The sequence below is a fragment of the Peromyscus eremicus genome, chromosome 14 (genome assembly GCF_949786415.1).
Source record: "Peromyscus eremicus chromosome 14, PerEre_H2_v1, whole genome shotgun sequence".
Classification (NCBI taxonomy): Eukaryota; Metazoa; Chordata; class Mammalia; order Rodentia; family Cricetidae; genus Peromyscus; species Peromyscus eremicus.
The window spans coordinates 2,160,267-2,186,729 of record NC_081430.1 but is presented as its reverse complement, the minus strand read 5'-3'; the positions used below and the strand labels follow the sequence as shown (position 1 = coordinate 2,186,729).

The 26,463-nt window shown below is 38.9% G+C and overlaps 1 protein-coding gene across 5 annotated transcripts in view; it reads left to right on the top strand.

Annotated features, from left to right (window-relative positions):
* The window catches only part of Hbp1 (HMG-box transcription factor 1), a 30,049-nt gene extending 3,625 nt beyond the window's left edge, over window positions 1-26,424 (top strand). For 2 of the 5 annotated variants that reach the window (XM_059279454.1, XM_059279458.1), the window contains exons 2-11: window positions 7,019-7,202; window positions 10,734-10,962; window positions 13,356-13,497; window positions 14,035-14,146; window positions 14,234-14,346; window positions 16,764-16,920; window positions 17,860-18,004; window positions 21,863-22,186; window positions 24,420-24,561; window positions 26,035-26,424. In XM_059279454.1, coding sequence (XP_059135437.1) covers window positions 7,019-7,202; window positions 10,734-10,962; window positions 13,356-13,497; window positions 14,035-14,146; window positions 14,234-14,346; window positions 16,764-16,920; window positions 17,860-18,004; window positions 21,863-22,186; window positions 24,420-24,561; window positions 26,035-26,052 — 1,566 coding nt within the window. In that variant the 3' untranslated portion in view covers window positions 26,053-26,424. Of the gene's footprint in view, window positions 1-88; window positions 1,068-6,194; window positions 6,543-7,018; window positions 7,203-10,733; window positions 10,963-13,355; window positions 13,498-14,034; window positions 14,147-14,233; window positions 14,347-16,763; window positions 16,921-17,859; window positions 18,005-21,862; window positions 22,187-24,419; window positions 24,562-26,034 lie in introns of those variants that run through there. The other 3 variants (XM_059279457.1, XM_059279456.1, XM_059279455.1) reach the window with 3 other exon arrangements.
* Window positions 26,425-26,463: the final 39 nt, after the last annotated feature.

The window sequence follows — 26,463 nt, the reverse complement described above, 5'->3', positions numbered from 1 at the left end:
GTGTAGCTTTGCTCCTTTTTTGGAACTCACTTGGTAGCCCAGGCTGGCCTTGAACTCACGGAGATCCGCCTGCCTCCCGAGTGCTGGCATTAAAGGTGTACGCCATTACCACCCGGCCCATGTGGCTTCTTGTTTTCATGTTTTAGCTCAGCGGCAGAAACATTTGTCAAAGAAGTGACATTTAGAATATGTGGTGTTATTCTAAAAGACTTCAGTAAGACTTTCTGATTGCTTTTGATGTAAAAGTTGAATTTAATATTTGTTAGTTGAGGTACATTGCCTTTTCTTCACCTCCTCTTTGAAACAAGTTGAATAGCCTAGGTGGTGTCTGGAAGTCCTGGAGGATCAAGGGAGAGTAGAAGGAGGGTCTTTCACAAAGTTGGTAAGGATCACTGAACAAAAAGGAATCTAGAAACAAAGGCTTGAAACCTGGAGTCTAACATATTTTGGGCTAAATGTTTATGATTGTGTCTCTTCATTTTTTTTAGAAAGAAAATGGTCCCATTGAGTGGTCAGAGTCCTGCCTTCCTCATGCGTTATGTTCCCAGAGCTGTTTGCCTGATGACTAAAATGAGAGGAAGTATGTGGCAGTACTCTGGAGTGTGGGAAGGAGAGAGACAAGCGTTTTGAAAACCCAGTTTCTTTGTTGTCTTCTGTTCTCTTCTTCCTAGAGTTTGCACATACTTTGTTACAAAAGTTTGTAGCAAAAGCATTACATTTTGAATTTTTGAACATGGCATTTAAAGTAAAATTAGAGAATTGAAGCTTTGAAAATCATTGATTTAATGAAAAATTGACGTGCATATTTAGCTTAAATACAAGGCAAGTCCTGTTGCACATTCTAATAGCAGAGTAGTGTATACAGTGTGAATGAACAATAGGGTTAGCTCTACCAGGAGGTGTTTGAAAACTGAGCTTGTTTATCAGAATAATATCTAATTGCTGTCATGTATGTGGGGATTGTTTTGAGGATAGGCTGAAATGGTGTTCCTTTACATTTTCAGAGGTCTTGCTTTGCCCAGCGTGGATTGTAAGAAGACACAGACCAACATTCTGATGTGACTTTTGTATGTGTGTGTTTTCATTTGCTTTATTTAGTCTTACACTAGCCCCATGAGATAAGTAGTACTGTGGGAGTTTGAAGATGAATTGCTGGTTCCAGGGTATGTAACCAGAAGAGTAAAAATGTGAGTCTGTTGTCTTGAACTTTAGGCATTCTTTCCCTGTATAGGAAATAAAAACCTTAAAAATCAGAACTTCATAGGAAAACAAAAAACAAAACCTGTGTAATAAAAACTTTTACCTTAGCAAACCATCAGTCAAAAACCAGACTTCACCATAATCAGTGGGAAGTCCAAATGTCAAGAACAGTAAATATTTACTTGGTCTGTCAGTGGTAGGTAGTTCTGCTTTGACATTAAAATTAGTGTTTGCCCCCCTACAAGTATGTTGTGATGAGATTGTGATGAGATTCTAAGTGGGAGAAATTCTATGGTGAATGGTAGGCACTGCTGAATGGTAGGCACTGCTGATTGGGAAAGGGGAAGGTCTAGATTTGCAGAATGGCAAAACCAAAGCCCTCTGCAGAGGGAGAGAAACAAGAGAGCCACAGTAGATCCTGTGGACTCAGAACAGCACTGTTAGGACACAAAGGCTATCTGAGAATGATGGCAAAGTGGGGTTGTCTTCGAGGTGCAGCTATAGTTGACAGTTGACATCTAGGTCACAGTATATGAAATGGAGTGTGGATGTTCAAGAGCTGACATGAAAATTGGATTATGTTCTTTAAGCTGTTCAATAGATTACTATAGGATGAATTAAAATCTGATCTAAACTGTTAGTGTTAGCTGTTTGAGAGAACTTGCAAAGAGTGACCGAGTTCCTGTGTGTCTTAGGAATTACTAAATAAGGAATCTGCATTGTTACTATTTACCACCTTTTACAAGATTTTGCAAAGGAGTCTGGAAGCAGTTGGCTTATTTTGAAATTAAGAATGTGAGTGTTCTTCAAAAATAAAAAATACCAGCCGGGCAGCAGTGGCACAAGCCTTTAATCCCAGCACTCGGGAGGAAGAGCCAGGTGGAGCTCTGTGAGTTCAAGGCCAGCTTGGGCTACAGAGTGAGTTCCAGGACAGGCACTAAAACTACACAGAAACCCTGTCTCAAAAAAACAAAATACCCTGCATATGCTACAGACCTTGCCTGTTCAGATAGTGTTTTAATATGGTTTGTGCAGATTGAAAGAACCTGATTGTAGTTACACTCATGTCAGACCTCAGCTCCACAAACCATCAGTGACTCCCTGTTGTCTGATAGTTGCTAATAGCAACACCAACCATTCCATACTGAAGATGTTTTATGTTAGGGATTCCAGAACATTTTTCATTATCACTGAGTTTTTACTACAACCAAAGAAGTGTGTACTTTAATTATTCCATTTTACAAACAAAGCAAGATATTAAAATAGATTGTTCTGAGCATGTAGCCTCTTGACAAACCTGGTTTATACTTAATCTAATTTCAGAGTCTTGTCTTTATTTTCTTATACTAGGATTAAGACTTATTCTAACCAGCACTTGGGAGACAGAGGCAGACGGATCTCAGTGAGTTTGAGGCCAGCCTGATCTACAAAGCTAGTTCCAGAACAGCCAGAGCTGTTAACACAAGGAACCCTGTCTCAAAAAAAGATCCACTGTACTGCACCTTACAGTTTAGTATCCATAGCCACAAAGTGCTCAAGGCTGTCATGCTTCCTGGTGATAATAAATTTCTCTATTTTCCTGATCTTATCCAGTAGCACTTTGCCAGGTCTGTTAGCTGATGTGAGTTTCTCTTGTTGGGAGTCCACCCCACCCCCACCCCCTATTGACAGCTAAGTCTTGTTCTGTACAGCGAAAGCTATTTACTTGTCTTGTTCAACTAAAGCCTAGATCCCTAGACATTCTGGTTAACTGTTTGTTGTTGCAGCTAATATGATGCCTTGTGTATGATACTTGATGAAAAAGGAATGTAGTATCCCTGTGCCGAGGACCGAGCCCTCGTTTGGCATGACAGGCAGGTGACCTACCATTGTGTTACATTACCTCAACTTGTTAACAGTCGGTTTTTTTTTTTTGTTTGTTTGTTTGTTTGTTTTTGTTTTTCGAGACAGGGTTTCTCTGTGTAACTTTGCGCCTTTCCTGGAACTCACATGGTAGTCCAGGCTGGCCTCGAACTCACAGAGATCCGCTTGGCTCTGCCTCCTGACTGCTGGGATTAAAGACGTGCTCCACCACCGCCCGACAACAGTCGTTTTTTAATCTCAGCAGTTCTTACTTAACTCAACACACTTGGATTTTTTGAAAACAAAAACCAGTAAACAGGGCTGGTACAAATCATTTCCTTTTTGTTTCTAGGCATACATGGGATACTTTGCAGAGTTAAGTGAGAGTCACTGGTAGAGCTGAATTTACTCAATGTTTCAAGTGCTGGGCAGAGGCACAGAAAGCGTGATTTTTTTAAAAAATTTATTTATTTATTATGTATACAGTGTTCTGTCTGCATGTTGCCTGCAGGCCAGAAGAGGGCACCAGATCTCATTACAGATGGTTGTGAGCCACTAAGTGGTTGCTGGGAATTGAACTCAGGACCTCTGGAAGAACAGCCAGTGCTCTTAACCTCTGAGCCATCTCTCCAGCCTAGAAAGTGTGATTTAATACTTGAGAAGGCACATGTCACTTGACCATCACATTTGTGGGAAGTTATCATATCCCAGCAGTGTTGGTAACTTATGTGCTAAAACGTTGATTCTCCAGAGTGCCTCTCTCAGTAGGTGGAGTTTTTCTGCCCTGGCAGCCATTATGTGTTTGAGCAGGTAAAACACACCATGTATTTTGTAGTTCTTTAGGTTTATTTCTTTATGTCTATAGTCAGGATTTTAGGGGGGGGTCTTTCTTAATCAGACCTGATTTTTTTTTTTTTTTAACCTGGAATGAATCCATAGTTTTTTCATTTCCCATGGAAATAAAGCATAACCTCTCCCCCGAAGTAACATATCTTTTGACTTAAATTTTAAAGTCAGGATATTTTTAAAATATATAGGTTGGTTTAATCTAGCAGTTTTTATAATCCAGTGTCTCTTAGCACCCAAAACTTTCTGTGTTTTTTATCTTTATGTTGTTTATTTTTTATATTACTTTATTATTTTAAAGATATATTTATGATTGTCTATACCTTCTCTCTTCTCTCCCAAGCGTATGTGTATTCTTAAACATTGTAACCCATTTAGAAGTTTTTGTTTGTTTGTTCTTGGTGTGTGTGTGTGTGTGTGTGTCTGGATCTGTCCTTTATTGAGCATCTGTAACCTTTTTTGTCTGTATGAGTAAAACTTAAATTGCTATGTAACTTAGACCATGGCGTGTTGGTGGCTGGCTCCTCCCTTCGGTTCCCAAAGAGCCTAGTCTCATGGCAGAGGCATGTTGTTTACATCCCCAACTCTGGGAAGTTTCTGGGTCCATGTGTCCACTAAGCGGCTTGCCACCCACTGCTCATAACCATCAAGTGTCTGGTAGTAGGGCCTCTTGAAAGAGCTGCCCATTTTGGCCACTAGCATTGAGCCAGGAAGCTGCCTCTTAAAGGAGCCATGCCTCTGCTTATCGCCAGCAAACAGAGTCCATCCAAGAAAATGGGGCTGCCAAGAAGCCATGCTTGATTCCATTCTTGGGTGCCTATAATCTTTTTTTAAGCTTTGTTAGTCTTATGTGGATATTTCGTGCCCCATGTTAGGTGCCATTTGTAGGCAGAGTTTTTCTGTCCTGGCAGCTGTTTCCCAAATAACCATTCAGCATCTTAATAATTATAAATATTTGACCGATAGCTCAGGCTTGTTACTAGCTAACTCTGACATTTAAATTAACTGATTTTTTAATCTATGTTTTGCCACATGGGTTGGTCCCGTTTTTTAGTATAGCACGTCCATTTTGCTTCTTCCTGCATCTCCTGTCCCTTCCTGACTCTGCCCTCCTCCCGCACTTAGTTTGGTTGTCTCACCTATACTTCCTGCCTGGCTAACTACCAATCAGCTTTTTATTAACAATGAGACCAACGTGTTTTCATAGTATACAGGATTATTCCACAGCATGCCTCCGACTTAGATAAACTGTTAAATACCCAAAGTAATAGCATGAGACATCACTGTTCCAAGGTGTGTATGGAGAGCTTGTCAGGTCTTCCAGGAAGAAATTGCCCAGACTGGATAGGTGTGTGGTTATTTGCCTTCAGTGAGTATTGTAGGACATTAAGAACCCCCACAGCATGTTTTTATTGTCTCATAGTCTGGAGCTTAAAAACTTACTTTACATTTTAAAAATTTTTTCATTCATAAGGACTTACGGAGAGAAAGTAGGGCAGGTTTTGTAAACATGATTTTGATAACTGAGCCACAAGTTCAGTCACTTGGTTCATAAAGTAAAATAATCAAACTGGAATCAAAAGCCATATTTCTTAAATCTGAGGGTCCTTCTGCCACACAAACCATGTCTTCGGTTGATATGAATAAGCCTCTAAAGTAGTGCCTAGACAAGGGTCATTTTTTAAAACATTGATTTTTGTTGTATGCACATATACCAAGGTCTGCTCTAGAGAGCACATTGATTTCTGTCATATGCATTTATACCAAGGTATGCTTTCAACTGTGCCTTTCAGGAATCAAACTATTTTGAGGGAACGAACTATAGATTGTTGAAAAATCACGATTTGTTGTTTCTTAGAATTAAAAAAAAAAAAAATTGGAGTAGAGCCTGAGAAGTCAGGAAGTCTGACTTGGTTGCCATTATGTTAGTATGTTAGTTAGATCCTAATGTAACTATTGTCAAGGCTGAGAGTGTGACAGGGATAATCACATTAGGATTTTGCTGAGAAATGCTGTGTTAATTTGTAGCCCTCTTCTTTGTGATAACTTGACCAAGGCTTTCACAAAGAATCTCTATAAAGGAAGGTAGCTGGGAATTAAAGCTGAATCTTTATCTCCAATGTGATTCAAAAATTTGAGTTTCTCTGAAAAGGAATTTTGAGTGGTACTGATTTGATTTGAAGGTAGTTTTAGTAATTGGTTAGCTAAATTTACTACAGGTTTTTTTTTTTTTTTAAATCTTTCTGGGAATAATAGTTAATATAGAATGACTCCCTTTTTCCCCCTTAAGACAAGGCTCCTCTTTGTATCTGTGGCTGTTCTGGAACTCTCTCTGTAGACCAGGCTGGCCTTGAACTCAGATCCACCTGCCTCTGCCTCCTGAGTGCTGAGGCAAAAGGTGTGTGCCACCATGCCTGGCTTAGAATAACACACCTTTTTGTCATGCTAGGTTCCAAATCTTTCAAAGAAAACATAAGAATGTATTACTTTTCATGAGAAGTATAATGTAATATAGACTCAGAAATGTTTAAATGTTCATAGAGATATAATTTTAAGTATATTAAAATTGTTCACTTTCAGAATATGAAGAAGCAAAGTATTGAGCAATAAATGAAAAGTCTTTAAAAACAGAAGATATGGATTATTCCTCTAGGGTGGGTTTGTTTTTGTTGGGTTCTCACTAGGTATACTTGGTTGACCTGGAATTGGCTATATAGACCAGACTGACCTTGAACTCAGAGAAGTCTGCCTGCTTCTGGCCACTGAGTTCAAGAATTAAAGGAGTATGCCACCACCCCACCCAGCTCCTTCAGTCTTTTTACATAAGGAAAGTTGGTTGGGCTTGATTTTCTTTTGATTTTGAACACAGCTGAAAAATGAATTGTTAGTATTTGTATCTGAAAAGAAAGTTCAGAATATAATTGTGCCATTAGTGGTGAGAAAATTCTGAATTAACAATGTTAGTACTTGGAGGTTTCTGTATGATTTAGTGTTGAGCACACAGTTGTGGAGTTGTCTTGGAGGGGTTGAGGAAAATCAAGCGGCAATGTATGAGTAAGTTGAAATGCGGCATGGTGCTGTCTCTCTCACTGACACATATGACTGGACACTGTCCTTCTTTCGTTTCCAGTCGGAGCACCATAACATGGTGTGGGAAGTGAAGACAAATCAGATGCCTAATGCAGTCCAGAAACTCCTGCTGGTGATGGACAAGAGAGCGCCAGGAATGAATGACTCGCTGGAGTTGCTGCAGTGTAATGAGAATTTGCCATCCTCTCCAGGATACAACTCCTGTGACGAGCACATGGAGCTTGGTAAACAAAATTCAAACCTATATAAGAATCTAGTTACTAAGATTCAGATGAATTGCCATATTTAATCACCTTTTCTGTCTTGTCTGCCTAAAAAGTATGTAAAGCGCTTGTGTAATAGGAGTTTTTAACTTTCTCTTCTTACTGCTTTTCTTTTTAGTGTGTATGTGGTGCATGTGCTTGTGTGTACACTGGCCCATGTGTGTACTGTGGAGGCCAGGGGTCTGTGTCAGGTGGCTTCCTCTGTCAAGTTCCACCTTACTCTTGTTTATTCAGTGAACTTGGAGGCTCAAAGTTCATCTAGACGGGTGATCCAGAAAGAGCCCCCAGAATCCTCTTATCTCACCACCCCAGATACCTTCAGCCGCAGACAGGTCCTGGCCTGCTATCTGACTTTTGTGGGTGGTAAAGATCCAAACTCAGGTCCTCATGCTGTGCAGCAGGCCTAGTGATCCACCCTCCCCCAACCTTATGGAGGAGATCCCTTGTTTTACAGTATAGCTGAAAACAGTGTGAGCTACTTAGGTACTCAAAGAGATTGAAAACTTACTGAAGTAAATAGTTTTATTTGTGTACTAAGATCAGAAACCCTGCCCTGTGGCTTGGTACCTTCCCAGTGAGCTCGTCATGGTTGATCTGATACAGAAGTGACAGTACCCATAAGACATTTGTCGTGATCATTGCTAATGAGCCACTCCAGAGAGATGTTTGTAGAATGTTGAGGTTTATTGAGTAATGATTTTAAATCTACTGCTTGTAGACTGCTGTTCTGGAGCAGAGTTAATGAGCGCCTTTGGCCTGCTGTTCAGCTTTTCACCATGCCTTTGTCTTCCTGTAATGTTTATAGAAACTGAGAGGGCGTGGCTCGTGGTCACCTTGGCTTTACAAATGATGATATTGTGGTGATGCTTGGGAATTTTGAAGTCCTGAAGGTCTCAGGACATAATGTGTAAATTCAAGTGCCACATATTTTCTGGATCCTAATACTTTGTGAGTAGTGATTACTATTGAGCAAGGAGCAGCGCGTTTGGCAATGGTTGATTGTCCATCATCATCCTCACATGTCCAGAGGAAATGAGGCCTGGGAGCTTCTATTTATTCTATTTCTGTCTGGCTTCATTTTAAAAGGAGTTAATTTTCTGAATCTGAAAAACAGAAATAAACCATTCCTAATAAAGAAATGGTTCATTTAAAGGCAGAGTGTTGACAGTGAGGTAAGGGATATAGTTACAACAGCCTAAGGATTGGCAGTTGGAATTAGCATATAATGTGCTTTATACCTCATTTATTCAATGAAAATGGATACTGTGTAGTTAGTGTTAAGAATGAATGGATAACCTGAGTTACTGCTTTTAACTAAGATACTTTAGTTTTAGAGGTCTCCTCTGGAATATTTGCCTGCATATAGGCCTTTATGGAGATACTTAGTGGAGTAGGAGAGGTTTTGTGTGTTTGAGGGTTTTTTTCCCCCCTGGTGTGGTATTGGATACTTTTTTGTATTCTCCATTGTCATGTGGAAAGAAAACATCATAACATCATTGAAAACATGGTAAAGTGTGGTCACTACTACATTGCATAAAGCAAGGTAATTAGTGTTCACAGAGGAATGTCACAGAACACTTGTTACTGAGATTAGAGTCTACGTTTTCAGTAGAGGATCTAAAAGAGGTGATGACACAGCTATAAAGAAACACATTTTCGGTAGGGCGGTGGTGGCGCATGCCATAATTTCAGCACTCTGGAGGCAGAGGCAGGTGGATCTCTGTGGTTCGAGGCCAGCTTGGTCTAGAGTAAGTTCCAGGACAGCCAGAGCTACATAGTGAGACCCTGTCTCATAAAAGCACAGACAAAAAAATGAGTTTTCTTAGCTCAGTTTACTTTCATTAGTGACATTTGTAAGTAATTTCAAAGATTTTTATTTTTAAATATTTTTTACTTTATTTTATGTGTTGTGTATGGCTGTTTTGCCTAAATATATCTCTGTGAGCCAAGCGTTGGTGGTGCACATCTTTAATCCCAGCACTCAGGAGGCAAAGGTAGGCGAATATCTGAATTCGAAGCCAGCCTGGTCTACAGAGTGAGTTCCAGGACAGTCAGGGCTACACAGAGAAACCCTGTCTAGAAAAACCAAAAGAAAAACAAAGAATGTATCTCTGTGAACCACATGTATTCCTGGTGCCTACAGAAGCCAGAAGAGGGTATTAGATCCTTTAGGACTGGAATTACGGACAGTTCTTAGCCTCTATGTGGATGCTTGAAATTGAACCTAGGTCCCCTGGAAGTGCTCTGAACTACTGAACTGTTTCTCCATTCCCCAGAAGATTTTCTTGATTTGCGTATTTAAGGGACCCTGCAGGTCTGTAGGGTGTGTGTATGTGAGTGCTTTATACAGGGGATTTCTGGTTTTTGTTTGTTTTGTCTTTTGTATTTTGTTTTTCTGAGACGGGGATCAATATATTATGTGGCTCTGGCTATCCTAGAACTTTCTGGGTAGACCAGGCTGGCCTTGAACTCACAGAGATCCACCGACTCTGTCTCCTGAGTGCTGGGATTAAAAGAGTGCCACACCATGCTTGGCTGTTTTGTTTTTAAAAAGGCATATGAGATCCCCCATCTTTTAAAGAATTTCATATTTCTTTTTGGATTGTTTCCTAGTTTTTTCTTTGAAAAGCTAGGTTTTGTGATCTACCTTTGGGGAATGCATTAAGAAAAGAATACTACTAAATATATTTAAATTGAAAATTCCTGTTTTATGTTCTGTTTTGATCTAGGGTCTGTGTTGCTCAGGCTGACCTTGAACTCAACCACAGTCTTCCTGTATCAGCTTCCCAGATGCTAGTTTACAGCCTGCACCAGCAGCTCCAGCTAACCAGAGACTGAAGAAAGACTTACAGAATCTATTCCATTTGTTTCTTTGTTGTTTTGAGTCAGGGTTTTGCTGTGTGGCTCAGGTTATTCTCAAACTTGGAGTCTATCAGTCTCAATCTCCCAGATGTTGTGATTTCAAGCATGTACCACCATACCCAACTCACAGAAATTAACATAGACTTGTGTTATGTTACTACCTAAAACTTGATAGTACATCTCTGGGCTCATCTTTAGAAGTTGGTTTCAATATTGCAGTTACTTGTTTTTAACAGGTTACTAAAAAGTTTATGCATCACTATATGTACACATTAAATGCCCCTTTCTTCAATTATATAAATCATTCCTAGATGAGGTATAGAAAACAAACTGAACCTTGTGTTTCAGGTTCTGGTCTCTTGTGATAATTGCATGGTTTAAGTAGTAAACCATGTTCACATCCATTGAGTTATCTTCCCTCAGGTTCCTTAGATCTACATGTACAGGTTTTTTTGTTTTTTTGTTTTGTTTTTTTTTTTTTTTTTTTTGAAATTTTCTTTTGAGAAATCACTGAATTTAATTTTGAATATATTTTTCCTTGAAAATTAGTTAAATTTGTGTATTCCTAACTGAAGTTACTATAGTATCATATTAATATTGAAGGAAAAATAATCTTGTACTTATTTCCAGATGACCTTCCTGAACTTCAGGCTGTTCAGAGTGATCCTGCCCAGTCTGCCATATACCAGCTAAGTTCAGATGTATCTCATCAAGACTATCCAAGACCGTCTTGGAGCCAGAATACCTCAGACATATCGGAAAATGCTCACCGTGAAGATGAGGTGGACTGGCTGACAGAGTTAGCAAATATTGCCACTAGTCCACAAAGTCCACTGATGCAGTGCTCCTTCTACAACAGGTGGGGAGCACTGGTCATGTTTGCAGTGTGAACTTGTGTCATTAGGGCTGGCAAGTGGGCTCAGTGGGTAAAGGAGCTTGATGCCAAGCCGGTTTTCATGCATGCTGTAGTGCATGTGCATACACACTCATGAATGAAGAAGACATTTAAACTTAATTTCAAAAGCTATTATTTTAAAATCTCCCAATTTTATAATAATGGGATTAGCTAATTAGATAGCTAATTAGCCATTAGAGGATGGTTAATTTAACATTTAAAGTCAAAATTAACATCCATATAATGATCAAAGATGATTTCATTATTTTGAGAATTAGATAACAATGTATGAGAAAAAATAGCCTAAAATATTTGTGTTTACAAATCAAAAAATTAGTCTAAGGAATACATTTTTATAAAGTTTTACTTCTAGAAATAAAAAATGTATTTAGTTGAAGAACCATAGTTAAGTACTGTATTAAACTTTTATCAGCTGTACATTTGATTCATTGTGTTCTGTATTTTTCCACAGTGTGTGTTTATCTTTGCCAAGTCTAAGGTTTGTTAATCTTAAAGTAGGAGCTGGAGAGGTGGCTTATTGGTTAAGAGCACTTGTTCTTTAGAGGACCTAGGTTTGATTCCCAGCACCTACATGGTAGTTTACAACCATCCCTCTGTAATTCCAGTTCCAAGGGATCTGATGCCCTCTTCTGACCTCCTCAGGTACCAGGAATGCACATAGTATACAAACGGACATGCAAGCAAAACACTCATACACATAATAGAAATAAATCTAAAAATAAAATAAAAATAAAAAAACTTAAAGTAGACTTCCAATAATAAAAACCACTTCATATATCAAGACCAGAGTTTAAGAAAATGGGTGAATCTGTGGTGAACCTATGGAAAATGCTAGTTGACGATCCTGGGGAGACCTTAGTGGGTATCATTTCACTAAATACAGCTTGGAGAAATGTCCCATCTTCACTCTGTTGGTAAGAATTAGACTAGAATTTACTAGGTAAGTAGGAGGAACTCTAACTTGGGTATAGTTCCCACGTTATAGAATACTTGGTCATAGCATAGTTGTCCTGCATCCTATTGAGGTATTCTGCTTTTCTTTTTGTAGGATATTGATTTCGATAGAGCCGTTTGGTTCAGTTAAATTCTGTATCAATTTCCATAGGGAAGAAAACTTTTCTTTCAGCATGTCATTTCCTTTATATCCCTACTTTTCACAGTAATCTGTTTAACCTAGGATGTTTTGCGTGATAGGAAAGAACTTTACTAATAAGCTGCATCCCAGTCCCTTAACTATAATCATGCGTTTTTGAAAAAACAAACCCTGATTTAAGTGTTGTTCCTCCCTCTAACTAGAGTTAGAAGATGGCAGTTTTCATCTTCACATTGATGTTACAGTTTATAGAAGGGCTGAGGAGTCACGGCTTTGTAGAACAGTGCTTACTGGGCATGTGCAGGGTTAAAACCTGAGTTGTATCTGATACTGCAAAGAAAAGGGGTAGGGGAAGCTCATGGGGAGTAAGTAAACCCTCCAGAAGAAAATGAAGGTAAAGAAAGATAGAAGTAAGGGACTGTCTCCCTGGGGATGTCATTTTATTCTTGGAGGCATTTTCTGTGCTGCTCATCACAGTTGTGCTCTGCTTTCCATCACTGTTAGTGGCTATTGGTGTAGAGCTTATGGGTGTTGAGTATTTGAGCTATTGAAGGTTGAATGTCTGAAGTGTCCTGTAGTACTGGTTATGAGGGAAGGATCTTAATGTGTTCTTGGGAGCCCTACGTAGTTGAAAGAGTACAGCTCAGTGGAGAGTTTACTATGGGAAAGGAAGGAGAAGGGGTCAAGGTGATCCTGGTAGGAAAGGGACTGGACTATCTTAGAATGCAAGAAATAGTGTTGCCTTTTAAGAGGCGACAGTGTTTTTGTTTAAGGCAAGTCATGTCTTCCCAGTGGTGCATGGCTGCTGGACAGTTTAGCGTTGTTCAGTTAAGCTTGTAATCCCATGCTGAATGGAAGAAATGGATGGATATTTCCTTCAAGATAATATGCATATTTTTCTGTGTTGGGATAAAAGAGATGGGAATCCAGTATGGTATGCGTGCCTGCAATTCTTGTTCTTGAGGCAGGAAACTCCTGAGTTTTGGCCGGTTTGGACTATAGAGCTGTCTGAATTTTAAAAAGTTGTAAAAGAATGGGATGAATATGTGATAATAGTACTTTACCATCTCTTAGTAAATTTGCATGTGAAGAGGATTTATGATAAGTTCAAGGCACAGCATGTTATTGCAATGCAATCTTGCTGTCTTTACCCCTCGTAAATGTTGGCACTATGTTGTTATCAAGAGAAAAGATATTCTCTAAGGGCCTACACTGTATAGTAAAAACTGCTGCTTTATTTTAGATCATCTCCTGTACACATCATAGCTACTAGCAAAAGTTTACATTCCTATGCACGCCCACCACCAGTGTCCTCTTCTTCAAAGAGCAGGCCAGCCTTTCCTCATGACCACTGGAAGGAAGAAACACCAGTAAGACATGAAAGGGTAAGTTTCTTCATGATGTTAAATTTCTACAAAGTTTATATAATAATTGAAAAGCATTACCTTTCCCCCATCTAAGAAATTCTTTTAGAGAATATACAGATGGAAAAAATATTTCATTGTTTATTAATTATGTGCATTTGATTTTGTGTTTACTTCTTATGTTAAGAAAGTTTGTTACAGGTCTGGAGAGATGGCTCAGAGATTAAGAGGCTCTTCTAGAGATCCTAAGTTCAATTCCCAGCACCCACATGGTGGCTCACAACCATCTATAATGAGATCTGGTGCCCCTTCTGGTGTCCAAGCATACATGCAGGAAGAACACTGTATACATAATCAAGATTTATTTAAAAAAAAAAAAAAAGATGGTTAACAAATGACAGTATTTAACTAAAACTTAAAAAAAAAAAAAAACTCTTCAGTATTGAAAATGTATTTTCCTTAAGCTTACAATTAAGTTATTTGAAATCTTGAGTTAAAAATAGGTATTAAAAGAGCTTTAAAAGATAACAAAATAGAGGTTTCTGTTTCTCTGTACAGGCGAACAGTGAGTCTGAGTCTGGCATTTTCTGCATGTCCTCCCTGTCAGACGACGATGACCTGGGCTGGTGCAATTCCTGGCCGGCAACTGTATGGCACTGTTTTCTGAAAGGTAAAGAAATACTTGACTGTTCTGCAGCTGCCTTGGGTGAGATAGTAGTCATATTGTTTGATACCTTCTTTCTTAATTCAACTCTAGGCACACGACTGTGCTTCCATAAGGAAAGCAATAAGGAATGGCAAGATGTTGAAGACTTTGCTAGAGCGGAAGGCTGTGATAATGAGGAAGAGATTCAAATGGGCACTCACAAGGTTTTCATTCATTTCAAACCCTTCTAAAGAATTTCAGAACCAGTCAAACTTGAGGGTTATCTCCAGGAAACCCTCCGCTTATATTCCTGTGTAATGGCACCCTGCGTTCTGTGAACTCAGTGCCTAGAGAGGGGGCTATGAAGGACGACCCGGTTAACTCCTAAGATGGGGTAGTCTCTGTTGCTTAGCAGCTTTGTGCTCTGAATGCTTGTGTTCTGGAAAACTAAACTGGCATTAAACATAAATAGTAAACTAGTTAAGACTTTAAGTTCTCAGGTGTATAATGTAGTTAATTTCCTCTGTAGTTAATTGGGAGTTTGTTGTTACTTTTTAAATGATTCCAGCAAACTATCATTTTCTTTATTGATGAATAGAAACGGTAGTGAACAATATTAGGATAATTATCTGTAGATACATTGTACTTTGTTTGTTTTGTTGTTGTTGTTTTTTTGAGACTGGGTTTCTCTGTATCCCTGGCTGTCTTGGAACTCACTCTGTAGACCAAGTTGGCCTTGAACAGAGGAGATTTGCCTGCCTCTGTCTCCTGAGTGCTGGGATTAAAGGTGTGCACCACCACTGCCCAGTAACACATTTTACTTTTAAAACTTACAATTTCTGCATCTCTACTGCAGACTAAATAAAATAAATATGGGAGAATATAAAATGGACTGATTGAAAATCCTTCTTGGAGCCTACTGTCTCCTGTTGACTTTCTTGAGAAAAAGTCTTTGTCTGTCTGTCTTGAGTGTAGTGTCCTCATCTTAATGTTCCTCTTCATTTAGTAAGGTATGCAGTCTGACTTTGCCTTCTACTTTACAAAAATTGTCTTGTAGTTTGAAATCTGCAAGATTTGCTACATTGGATTATCCTTGACTTCCTGACACTATCTTCCCTTAGTGAGTTCAGCAGCAATACCCCCAATTCCCACGTCCTGACTATTGCCAGCAGTGTGAGTCTTCTTCCTCCTCAGCCCGTCTGATGGTAGTACCGGTGGCACCCAAGCATCTTGTTTGTAGAGAGCACTCTGAACTCAGTCTGTCCTCCAGAAAATCTTTACGTAATTGCTGTGGCTTCCTAATCTGTAATGCAAGATCAGATAAAAATCTTATGTAGCTTTAAGAACTAGAAAATTCTGAGCTGTGGTGGTGCATGCCTTTAATCCCAGCACTCCAGGCAGATCTCTGAGTTCGAGGCTAGCCTGGTCTACAAAGCAAGTTCCAGGACAGTTAGGACTATTACACAGAGAAACCCTGTCTCAAAAAACCAAATAAACAAAAAGACCTAGAAGACTGATTTGACTGTTAACATACATCCTTCACTTTCCAAGTCTTGTTAGACATCACTAATGCATAATGATCAATCAGTTCTTCACACTCAGCCTAGTATTAGGTGGGCTACATTTATTTCATTCTTTTTTTAATTTCTACCTGTTCCTTTAGTTATTCTTGATGACCAGATTCAAAACCAAGAAATTGTCTTTGATTATGTTCCCTTTCATCCCTTCATGTTCAGTTTACTATTTCCATAAGGATTTTCAACATTCTTTTCTCTCACTCATTATTTTGTTCATCCACTAGTATAAAATTGCATGCTGTAGCTAGCCATGGTCATGTTTATTTTTCTATGAATGCAAGAGTAATGAGCACCATGTTTTGTTCATGTCATTTACAAGCCTGGCATGTATTACTCAGTAAATATCCATTGAATTTAAATTTTATCTGGTTCTTCTATCATTAATTGTTAACTCAAGATGTATAATGGGTTTCTCATAACCTCATATAGTTAAAATATAGAAGCTGGAGGATGGCTTAGAGTACTGCTGTTTTTGCAGAGACTAGTACATGTACATATACAAATACACCTTTAAAAAGTAATTATCAGATTCTCCTTCTGCATCATCCTCATCATCTTAAAATTGACAACCGCATTAATCAAACTGCTTCATTGACTTCCCAACACCTCATAAGGGACATTTAATGACTTTGCCTATCTTACTCTGTAACTGGCTAGTTTCTAGCCTTATTTGCCTAAGTTTGAACTTACCTTTTTTTTTTTTTTTTTTTTTTTTTTTTTTAGCAAATACTTAGATTCTCAAAGAAGTTAAATGCAAACTGTTCTTGGTCTCCTTTCCATTTCACTTCAGATGAAATTGAAAGTCTTCCTTAATATATCTCAGAATAATGTCTTTGTTTATTAAACTTCGTCATATTATTTATATTTGGATTAAAATGCATATTCCAATCTGCCGTATATCCTGTGGCCATTTATATATGTGTTTCTTTGCTACTAGGTTTTAAAGTACTTGGAAGCTGAGAGATACTGAGTTTTACCTGTAGTCATGACATACATTGGGACATTCACTCTGTATTGAACATTTAAAATTCATTTAGCCTATGCATATGTTTATATGCTTTCAGGGCTATGGTTCAGATGGTCTAAAGTTGTTATCCCATGAAGAGAGTGTATCATTTGGTGAGTCTGTGCTGAAGTTGACATTTGATCCTGGTACAGTAGAAGATGGCTTGCTTACTGTGGAGTGTAAGCTGGACCACCCATTCTATGTTAAAAATAAAGGTAGGGTTCCAGTTGAATTTACAAACTTTACAATTATTTTCATGCATGTGCGTGTTTTCCCTCCATGGATATCAGATCCCCTCGGACTAGAGTTACAGATGGCTCTGAGCTGCCAGTTGAACCCCAGATCTCTGGAAGAGCAGCCAGTACTCTTTTAACTGCTGAGCCATCTTTAGCCCTGAGTTTATTTTACATCTGTTTTGTGGCTTTGATGATTAAGAAAAAAACTGAAAATTGATTTCAAACCAAATAAAACTACAAAGGAAATGTTTCTAATTATATTTAATAATGTTTAAACGTCTTGGTCATAATCAGATAAAATGTCCCTATGTATATGAGAAATTTCATTCATACTGAAAGCTCTTAGTTTGGTATAATGTGGGAAGTGGCATCCTCAGTAATCATGCTTTTGTTTGTAGTTATCAAGTAGGCTATAGCGAGAGTTAATCTTTATAGCTTTTCTTTTTGCCTCATGATTTTTCAAGATAGGGTTTCTCAGTGTAACAGTTCTAGATGTCCTGGGTCTTGCTTTGTAGACCAGGCCGGCCTTGAACTCACAGAGATCCACCTGCCTCTGCCTCCCAAGTGCTGGAATTAAAGGCGTGCACCACCGCTGCCCAGCAATCTTTAGAGCTTTACTACAAAAGTGTCATGTTAAGCATAATTTAGTAATTTGTAGGCAACTACATAGTTTCATTATTTATCCCTTAACTCTTTTTTGCAGATGGATAGAAGTGCTGACTGATAGAGATTTATAAACAAAACACTGGATCAAACTAGTTTTGGGGGCTTTTACATAGCTGAAACAAAAATCTAGTGATTGTTTATTTTAAAATCAGACTCAACGCGTCAGACTTAGTAGGACCTGTTCTTTCTAACGTGTTCTAATTAGGGTGCTTTTTTGTCATTCCTCACTCTTTACCTATTGTTTAACTTTAGGTTGGTCATCATTTTATCCAAGCTTGACTGTGGTACAGCATGGCATTCCATGTTGTGAAATTCATATTGGTGACGTATGTCTACCTCCTGGACACCCTGATGCCATTAATTTTGATGATTCAGGTGTTTTTGATACATTTAAAAGGTAATAGTGCATTTCTTTCATGTTAAAGTTTATTCTCTAGTGATTGCTGAGTCAAAGTTGAAGCTAAGTTTTAAAGGTTTTAAGAATTTAAAAAGGGCTGGGGGAAAGGCTCAACAGTTAAAACCACTTGCTATACAGGCATGTCCATCCCCAGAGCCCTTTAACTGCTGGGGGAGAGTGGCCTATCTGCACTGGGGACAGCTGGTCAGCCTGGGAGCCCTGGGTTCAAGTGAGGGATACCACCTTAAGGAATAGGCTAGAGAACAATTGGGAAAGACTCTTTCATACTCAAGAAGTCAATTCTTGTAGATGAGTATAAAGTCATATCAATGACTTTGTAACTCAATTGTTCACAGCAGCAAAAAGGCTATGTCAGTATTGCTAATTGTGATATAAACAAACAGTGGAATTCTTATCAGAAGATGAATGAATTGGATCAATTTAGGAAATAACTTTTAGCTGGGTGGTAGTGGCACACACCTTTAATCCCAGCACTTGTGAGGCAGAGGTAGTCAGATCTCTGTGAGGTCCAGGCCAGCCTGGTCTACAGATTGAGTTCCAGGACAGCCAGGGTGGTTACACATAGAAACCCTGTCTCAAAAAACAAAAAGGAGTAACTTTAAAGTAGAAATTAATCTGAGAAATAAATATATATATATAGTGCCCCTAATAAACTTAGGTTGTATTAATACTGGTGTCAGGTGTTCCCTGGGACTGTCCTGCATTCAGTGATGTACTAGGAAGACTCCTGAGACACAAATTCGCTTATGTTCATGCAAAAGGATCCAGAGCACAGTCAGGAGAGGGAACCTCCCAGCAAAGGTAAAAAGCCAGGCTCGGCTTCCAGGAATGAGTAGTACAAACATAAGAGATGTTTCTGCCAGAGAAGTTTGTTAGACTTTCAAGACATAGGGTTTTTATTGAGAGCCTGGCCAAATAAGATTCTCTTCTTGACATGTACCAAAATTCCAGTTTCTAAACACTAGTGCTCATAGTTCAGGGCCAGGTAGGTTCTCTTCCAAGTTGTTGGAATGAAATTCAAGTTCTAGATGCCAGTCAAGGACCAGTGCTGTGGATAGATTTTTGAAAGTATAGTAGACAGGCCAATAGTGTGTTTTTACAATAAAACCCCACTGTTACATTATTAAAACCTAAAGGTGATTCTCTGGGGTAACAATTGTGCTGTGTTAGTGGTGTTAGAATCCCTTTAGATTAGGAGTTCACTGCTTAGTTTTATGCTTCATAACTTAGGCTCATTTTTAATACACCAGGCATTGCATGGTATAAAACTTCATTTTTTTTTTTTTAAAGCAAAAAGGGAAATTTAGCGGCCCAAGTCTTGTTTTTCTAAGATAGCAAGTTTTCATTTCTCACTCTTAGTGTTGCTGTTCCTTAGTGGGAGCAGTTGAGTCCATCTGGAAGACCTTAGCCATTAGTCCCATTTGCTGTTGAGTGACTGTAATGTGACAGCAGTTCCTCCTCTTCTACAGTAGGTAATTTTTCCAAGGTCACATTACTAGTAAGTGGCAGAGGCGAGATTTGAACCCTGTTAACATTGTGTATCATCACATACTCTATAATTAATTTAGAGTGCACTTTAAATACTGTTGATATTGCCTCTTTGCTTCCGGTCTGAAGGAAGTGGGTTGGGAGGTATGGAGTGTGCTAGTGCTGACAGGCCTTGGGTCTGGTGGAAGCATGACTCCAGAGCTGGACCGCCTGCCTTCACATCCTGATTGTTCACTAAGCTGGTTGTGGAAGCTTAGGTCAAGTTAATTAACTTTGCTTTAGTGTTTTTTTTAAAAAACCATAAAACAAAGATAGTGATTTAAATACTGATTAATTAGAAAAGACTAAATGAGCTTGATTAACAGGCTCTACATTATTGTAGTGTTTGCCTTTAAGAGTAATGACTGAGGGGGTAGAGAGGTGGATCAGTGGTTAAGAGCACTTCCAAAGGACCCAAGTTCTGTTCCAAGTACCCACATCAGGTGGCTCACAACTGTCTGTAACTTCAGCCCCAGGTTGCCTCTGGCCTCCATAGGCATCTGCACACAGTTAAAAGTAATAAAATAAACCTTTAAAAGAAGAGAGTAATGAAACATGAAGGTGTTTGAAGAATAACATGTACCAAGATAAAAGGTGTTTCCATGGTAGGAACAGATGCTTACTTACAAAGAGGGGGTAGCCGGGCGGTGGTGGCGCACGCCTTTAATCCCAGCACTCGGGAGGCAGAGCCAGGCGGATCTCTGTGAGTTCAAGGCCAGCCTGGGCTACCAAGTGAGTCCCAGGAAAGGCACAAAGCTACACAGAGAAACCCTGTCTCAAAAAACCAAAAAAAAAAAAAAAAAAAAACCAAAAAAAAAAACAAAACAAAACAAAACAGAGAGGGGGTAGTAAAACTAAGCTATCTAAGAAGATACAGCCATTGCTTTAGCTGTCAAAATCCTGGCTACTGTTACTGAATAGTGAAACCCACTTAAGTTGTATCCACAAAGAAAGTAGATGACAGATTTCTGCCACTAGATGGTGGCGTTTTCAAATTTTAGTAACTAGCTTACTCTACTGGGACTTTAGATGGTAATTACTTTCTTCAGTAGACGTAACAGTTATGCATCACATTCTTCCACAGTGGCTGTGCTTGATAGTTTTCTAAACTTCATTTGGTAGGGGCTTAAGATTTTTTTACAAAGCCTTAAGGACAGTTCTAGCTTTGCTCATTCAGCACTTTCCTGTTTTTAGATTTTCTGATCTCCTGTTTGACATTATTTCTACTTTGATATAGTACCCAGAATTTCTGTTTAGAGAAAGCTCAAAATAAAAGCCAAATAGAAGGTTTTGTGCTGAGAAGAAAACAGAGAGTTCACAGAGTTTGAGGGTCCTTTTGGGGTCCATCTTTAGGCTGTGGTCTACATTAGCTCTGATTTTCATCTAATATTTTAATTAATATGGTGATTGCTTGATTACTTTTGAATTTGGCCATTGGTAGTATGAAGATACTGGAATGTGGGTAAAGAAGTCTGGGCTTTGCATCCTAGCACTGTCCTAGGGTGAATGACACTTTGTATCTTTTGACTAGCCTCTTTCTTCATACAAAGGGGGCAATGGACTCCACTACCCCCAGGCTTGTTGAAGACTGAGACTGTGGATAGTTTGTTTGGGTGGTTATGCAGATTGAATTTACATAACAAATTGTGTTCTTTACTGATAAGGATAGTTTAAGATACTAGTAATATATAGGTGGACCTGTATATGTTAGAACTTTTTGTACCTATGCAAATTCTCAAATTGCAGTGTATTTTAAGTTAGCCACATTTAATAGCTTTTTGGAGACAGGGTCTCAGCTCTCAGCCCAGGTTGGCCTTGAACCCACGGTGTTGCTCAGGCTTGCCTCCACACAGACACTCATCTGCCTGAGCCTTCTAAATGCTGTGAGTTCTGGGCTGAATGGCTACCCTTCTCAAGCTGGCTTTTGTCTTTCAAAGTAGTTAGCTCTCAGGCCTGGCATGCTGCCTACTCCAGTTTAGTTTCCTAGGTCCAGAATCTTCTAGGCAAGAAATGAGATTATCAAATTCATTATTAATAAATTCATTTGTTAAAAATAATCTAAAGAAGGACAGGTATGGGATCTGGAGGAGTTACCTTCTGTGAAGGACATGCTGGTTATAACTTTCCTGGGGCTTTAGAGGTTGGCTTTTAAAAGTTTTCAGTTGTATCCATGAGACTTATAAGCATCAGTGGCAGAAGTTGTGCCAGTAAAGTAGTGCAGAGAAATTTTCACATGGTAGGTTTTTAAAATTTGTGTTTTGGTACTATATACTCTGTCTAATTTGAACTGTGTTTTTGTTCATTTTCTAGCTATGACTTCACACCTATGGACTCTTCTGCAGTTTATGTTTTGAGTAGTATGGCTCGCCAGCGCCGTGCATCTTTGTCTTGTGGAGGACCTGGTAGCGCTCAAGAGTTTGCCGGCGGCTCTGAATTCAGCAAAAGCTGTGGTTCACCTGGGCCATCACAGCTCTCCTCTGATTCTCTGTATGCTAAAGCTGTCAAAAGCCACAGCTCAGGGACTGTGAGTGCCACTTCTCCTAATAAGTGCAAAAGACCAATGAATGCCTTCATGCTTTTTGCCAAAAAATACAGAGTTGAATATACTCAGATGTATCCAGGGAAAGATAACAGGTAAATAGTAATAATGTAAGTACAATTACTGACGTGTCAGTGCAGTTCACAGTAACTGAGGCAGCGAAAATAAACTCAAGAGCTCTTGTTGACTTCTTTCCATTTTCTTAGGTTGGCTTTAGATACATTGTTTTTATAATACGTAGGTTATACAGACTACCTTCCTGAGAAGGATCTCCCTTTGACAGTAAGTTTAATGTACCTGTTAGAACATGAACAGTTCTAACAATTGATGGTTGATGTTTTTTTAGAAAAGACTAGTATAGTACTTCCTTGTGTCAGATTTGGAAGGTTTCCTATAACCCGAGTCTCACTGTGGGACATGAAGCATTAACAGTTTATATAAACAAGCTCTGAGATTTGTCAAAACTCCGCCAATGGAACTTGAGTCCTGTCTGCTCTTGCCTCACCTGCCTCAGCATTATGCTATCCATCCAGCTCAGTCTCACACTCACATGCTAAAGGTACCTCTTGCAATCTTCCTATTTCTCTGAGAGTCAAAATTATTACTTCCTTTGTCTTTGGGATCATAAATCAAAAGACTATAACTTTAATTCAGATTGTAATGTCTCAATGCACTTAATTGTAAACACTGCCTACATTTTAGAAAGACGCTTTATATCCCAACTGCATCAGACTTGATGTGTTTGTACAAAATGGCCTTGTCCTAGTACTGGGTTATTTCTTTAGAATTGGAATTGAGGGCAGCCAGGGCTAAATAGTGAGACTCTGTAATTTTTTTTAAAATTCATGTTGTAAATAGTCTCTGGTCAGGAGGATGTAATAGTTTAGCAGAAAACATATTTCTAAATTTGAAAAGCATTTCCAGAATACCTTAGCCCACCTCCTCTCTCCCCTTTTCTGTGATGGCCATGCGGGAGACTTCCTGACAAGTGCAGGATGTATTGCTCTTTTTACACCTGTCTGCTACTTGCTTATTAGAAACAGTACCTATGTCCTTGTACTGTATTACCAAGCCTAACAGCGAGTACTGACAGTCCTTTTAATTCTGGAGGAAAGGACTTGCCTAAGAGTAGATGTCTATTTTCATTTTTTTTTCTATTTTAGGATCTCCTTATTAAAGATATCTCCCATATGGCTCATAACTCTTGCTTTGCTTTGCATTTCAGTATTGTTACCTTGTGATTGATAAATCAGTAGTCATCTAACACGAAAGGATGAACTGAAAAAAAAATTTTGGATTTTTTTCTTTTTCTATAGAGGTAGATCTTTATTCAGTTGAATAAAGAAGTTCTTACTTAGGGGCAGAATGTAGACTAAAATAAATAGGTTAGAGAGAGACTTAGCCAGTTGGTATAAACATTATTTGGGCTGAAAAATTGTGAAATTGTGAAAGGAGGGATTCTGGTGTTGAGCACTGTGTGCGTCACACTACCCCCATCATGTTTTAACTTAAGGGGAAACTAACACCCCAGAACATCTTAACTTTGGGAGACAGAGATGGGTATGTACCAATTTCATATAAGTCGATTTTAAATAAAATAAAGCATGCTCAGTGGCTCTCACACACTAGATTTGACAAGACAAATAAACCCGCTGTGTATTTCAGTAGGAGGCTCCTATGCTTACCATCTTCCTGAAACATCAATGTAGCATCTTAGTCAGTACAGAGATTGTTTACAGACTGCAGTTACCCCAGGATTCTCTTGTGTGAGTGCCATGAAACGGCTAAAGGTTATTCATAGAAGGAAGTGATGATAGCTGTATATTCTGGGTGAGATTACTTTCATAGCTTTGGTATCAGCATGACTAGGAAAAATAGGAAAATGTCAGCTTGGCTCCCTCTTCTGTTTTGAATTTACTCCAGTGTCTCATGTGCTAAGTACAGATCTGATCTAGTGTACTTTTTTATCATTAGACATAAACTGAGGCAAAGAAGTCTTTCTCACTTGGCTTGCATTTGTGTGGAGAAAAAGCTTTTATCATAACCATAATAGTTTGAGTAGCTACGCACACAAAATAAGTTCTTAATACAAGTTGACTGCCTTATGCTGCCGATACTGAACTTTTCTTGGGAAATATCCAGTTTTTAGCCATTTTGAATGTCTTGGAACAAATATTAATATTGGCACTATACACCCAAGATTCTGATAAATGTGACAGGCTTTGCTGAAATGACTGTGATAGTCCTTCTCTATGGTTTTTGCATTTTGGGCTGAAGTAGCAGCAGTTGGTACACGTCTATGAAAAGTTGTTAATATTTATTTTGCAGAGCCATTAGTGTGATCCTTGGTGACAGGTGGAAAAAAATGAAGAACGAGGAAAGGAGGATGTACACATTAGAAGCAAAGGCTTTGGCTGAAGAACAGAAGCGTTTAAATCCTGACTGTTGGAAAAGGAAAAGAACCAATTCAGTATGTTAGCAATAGTGCTTTTACATGGTGCTGTGGCCCTGTATGCCTGTGTGTGTGTTGGCACGTCAGAGCCTTTAAAGATACCTCACCATTATTATACTACAAACCTAGTAGTATTTGCAGAACTTAGCAGCAAAGTCTGCCTTTTTCCCTTTTTTTAATCATCATCAAGAACCACTTATGGCAAGCAGAAATCTCTAAAGCCAGCGTAAGAATGTCCTAAGTGCTGAGGTGGAAGGTGGTTTTGGAATATAGTATTTCCAATTTGGTTAAAAGATGGACACCAAGCTGGGCGGTGGTGGCACACGCCTTTAATCCCAGCACTTGGGAGGCAGAGGCAGGTAGATCTCTGTGACTTCGAGGCCAGCCTGGTCTACAGAGCGAGTTCCAGGACAGCCACAGATACACAGAGAAGCCCTGTCTCAAAAATCAAAAATAAATAAACAATTAAAAACTGAGGAATATTAACTCGATCATAAACATTACAGTAGAAAATTTCTCTAGTTCTTGGTGTCTTCCCTCAGACTCATTCAGTAAGTAGTAACATCCATGCAGATTTCAGCCATTGGCAAAAAATGGTAGATTAGGAATCTGAAGGAATAAGAATGGTGGAAAATAAGTTTCACAGTGCTATCGTGGTTGATAGACTCCATTAGTAGAACTGCTGATTGGCATCCTTTATGTTCAGTTTTTAGGTTATTTACCAAAAAAGTGTATATGATAGAATAGAATGAGCTCATGTTTTAGTGAGGAGATGATGTAAGTAGTTAACAGAAGAGGCTTGGTGAAGGTGTTATAATCTAGTCCTGTTCATTTGTAAGAGTAAATGGCTCAAAGATTTATTCTAAAGTAGTAGTCAGCTGCCAAAAGTAGTTGAACTATAATGTAGAAGTTTGCTTTGTGCTTTTTTGGTGTGTGTGTGAGAGAGAGGTGGGGGCGGGGAGAGAGGGAGAGAGGGAGAGGTTTCATGTAGCCTGGGCTGGCCTCAAACTTGCTTTTGTACCCAAGAATGATCTGCAACTTGTAATCCCCCTGCTTCTAACCCCTTAATTGAGGGATTACAGGCACACAACACACACCCAGGTTGTGTGTGTGCATGTTTGTGTGAGTACAGCCATGCATAGTGAAGTCACAGGGCAAGCTCAAGTGTTGGTCTGCCGCCTTCGGCTTTGGGTGTACAGGTTTATGTAGTGCTGGGCTTTGAACCCAAGACTTTGTGCTTGGTAGGGAAGGCCTCTACCAACTGAGTCATATATCCACTTCCCGCAAATTCTCTATTGTATTGGAACTTTAGATGGGACATGATCTGTTTTCACTTTTCTGTGCATGCTGCTCTCAAATTTGTATAAATTTTTCAGATATATGAGCCATGAGGAAACTTGAATCTTTACCGTAAATTTGATGACTATCTGAGCTTACCTTACAGGGTTAGCATTCGTTGTTTTGTAAGCATTCACTGTTTTATTTCCACAGGGCTCTCAACAACATTGAACCTGATGCTTGCATTTTTAAATCTGTATCTGCCTAAGTACTGACTCTGGATGGAAAAGCCTGGAAGACCTTGGTCTCACCGTTTGTCCTGAATTTGAGTGACCATAAGATACTGATAGCATTGAGTCCTGAAATGATTTAATGAGTGAGGATTTGCTTTCTCCATTAGAGCATTAAGTAAGCTACAACTATCAACATTGTAAACCAAATTGCCTTATTTTCCTTCCAAACTTCATATATGTCTATCAGGTAATATAGGCTTGAAAATTGATATCCTGTGGTGCTAAAGTACAGTAGAAAGAAAGATGTGTATACATGTTTTATTTTAAATTGTACGAAGGGGAATTAAAAAATATGTAACTGCTGTTTATACATCAGCTCCTTACTGCTTATTAATCTGTATTGTACCCA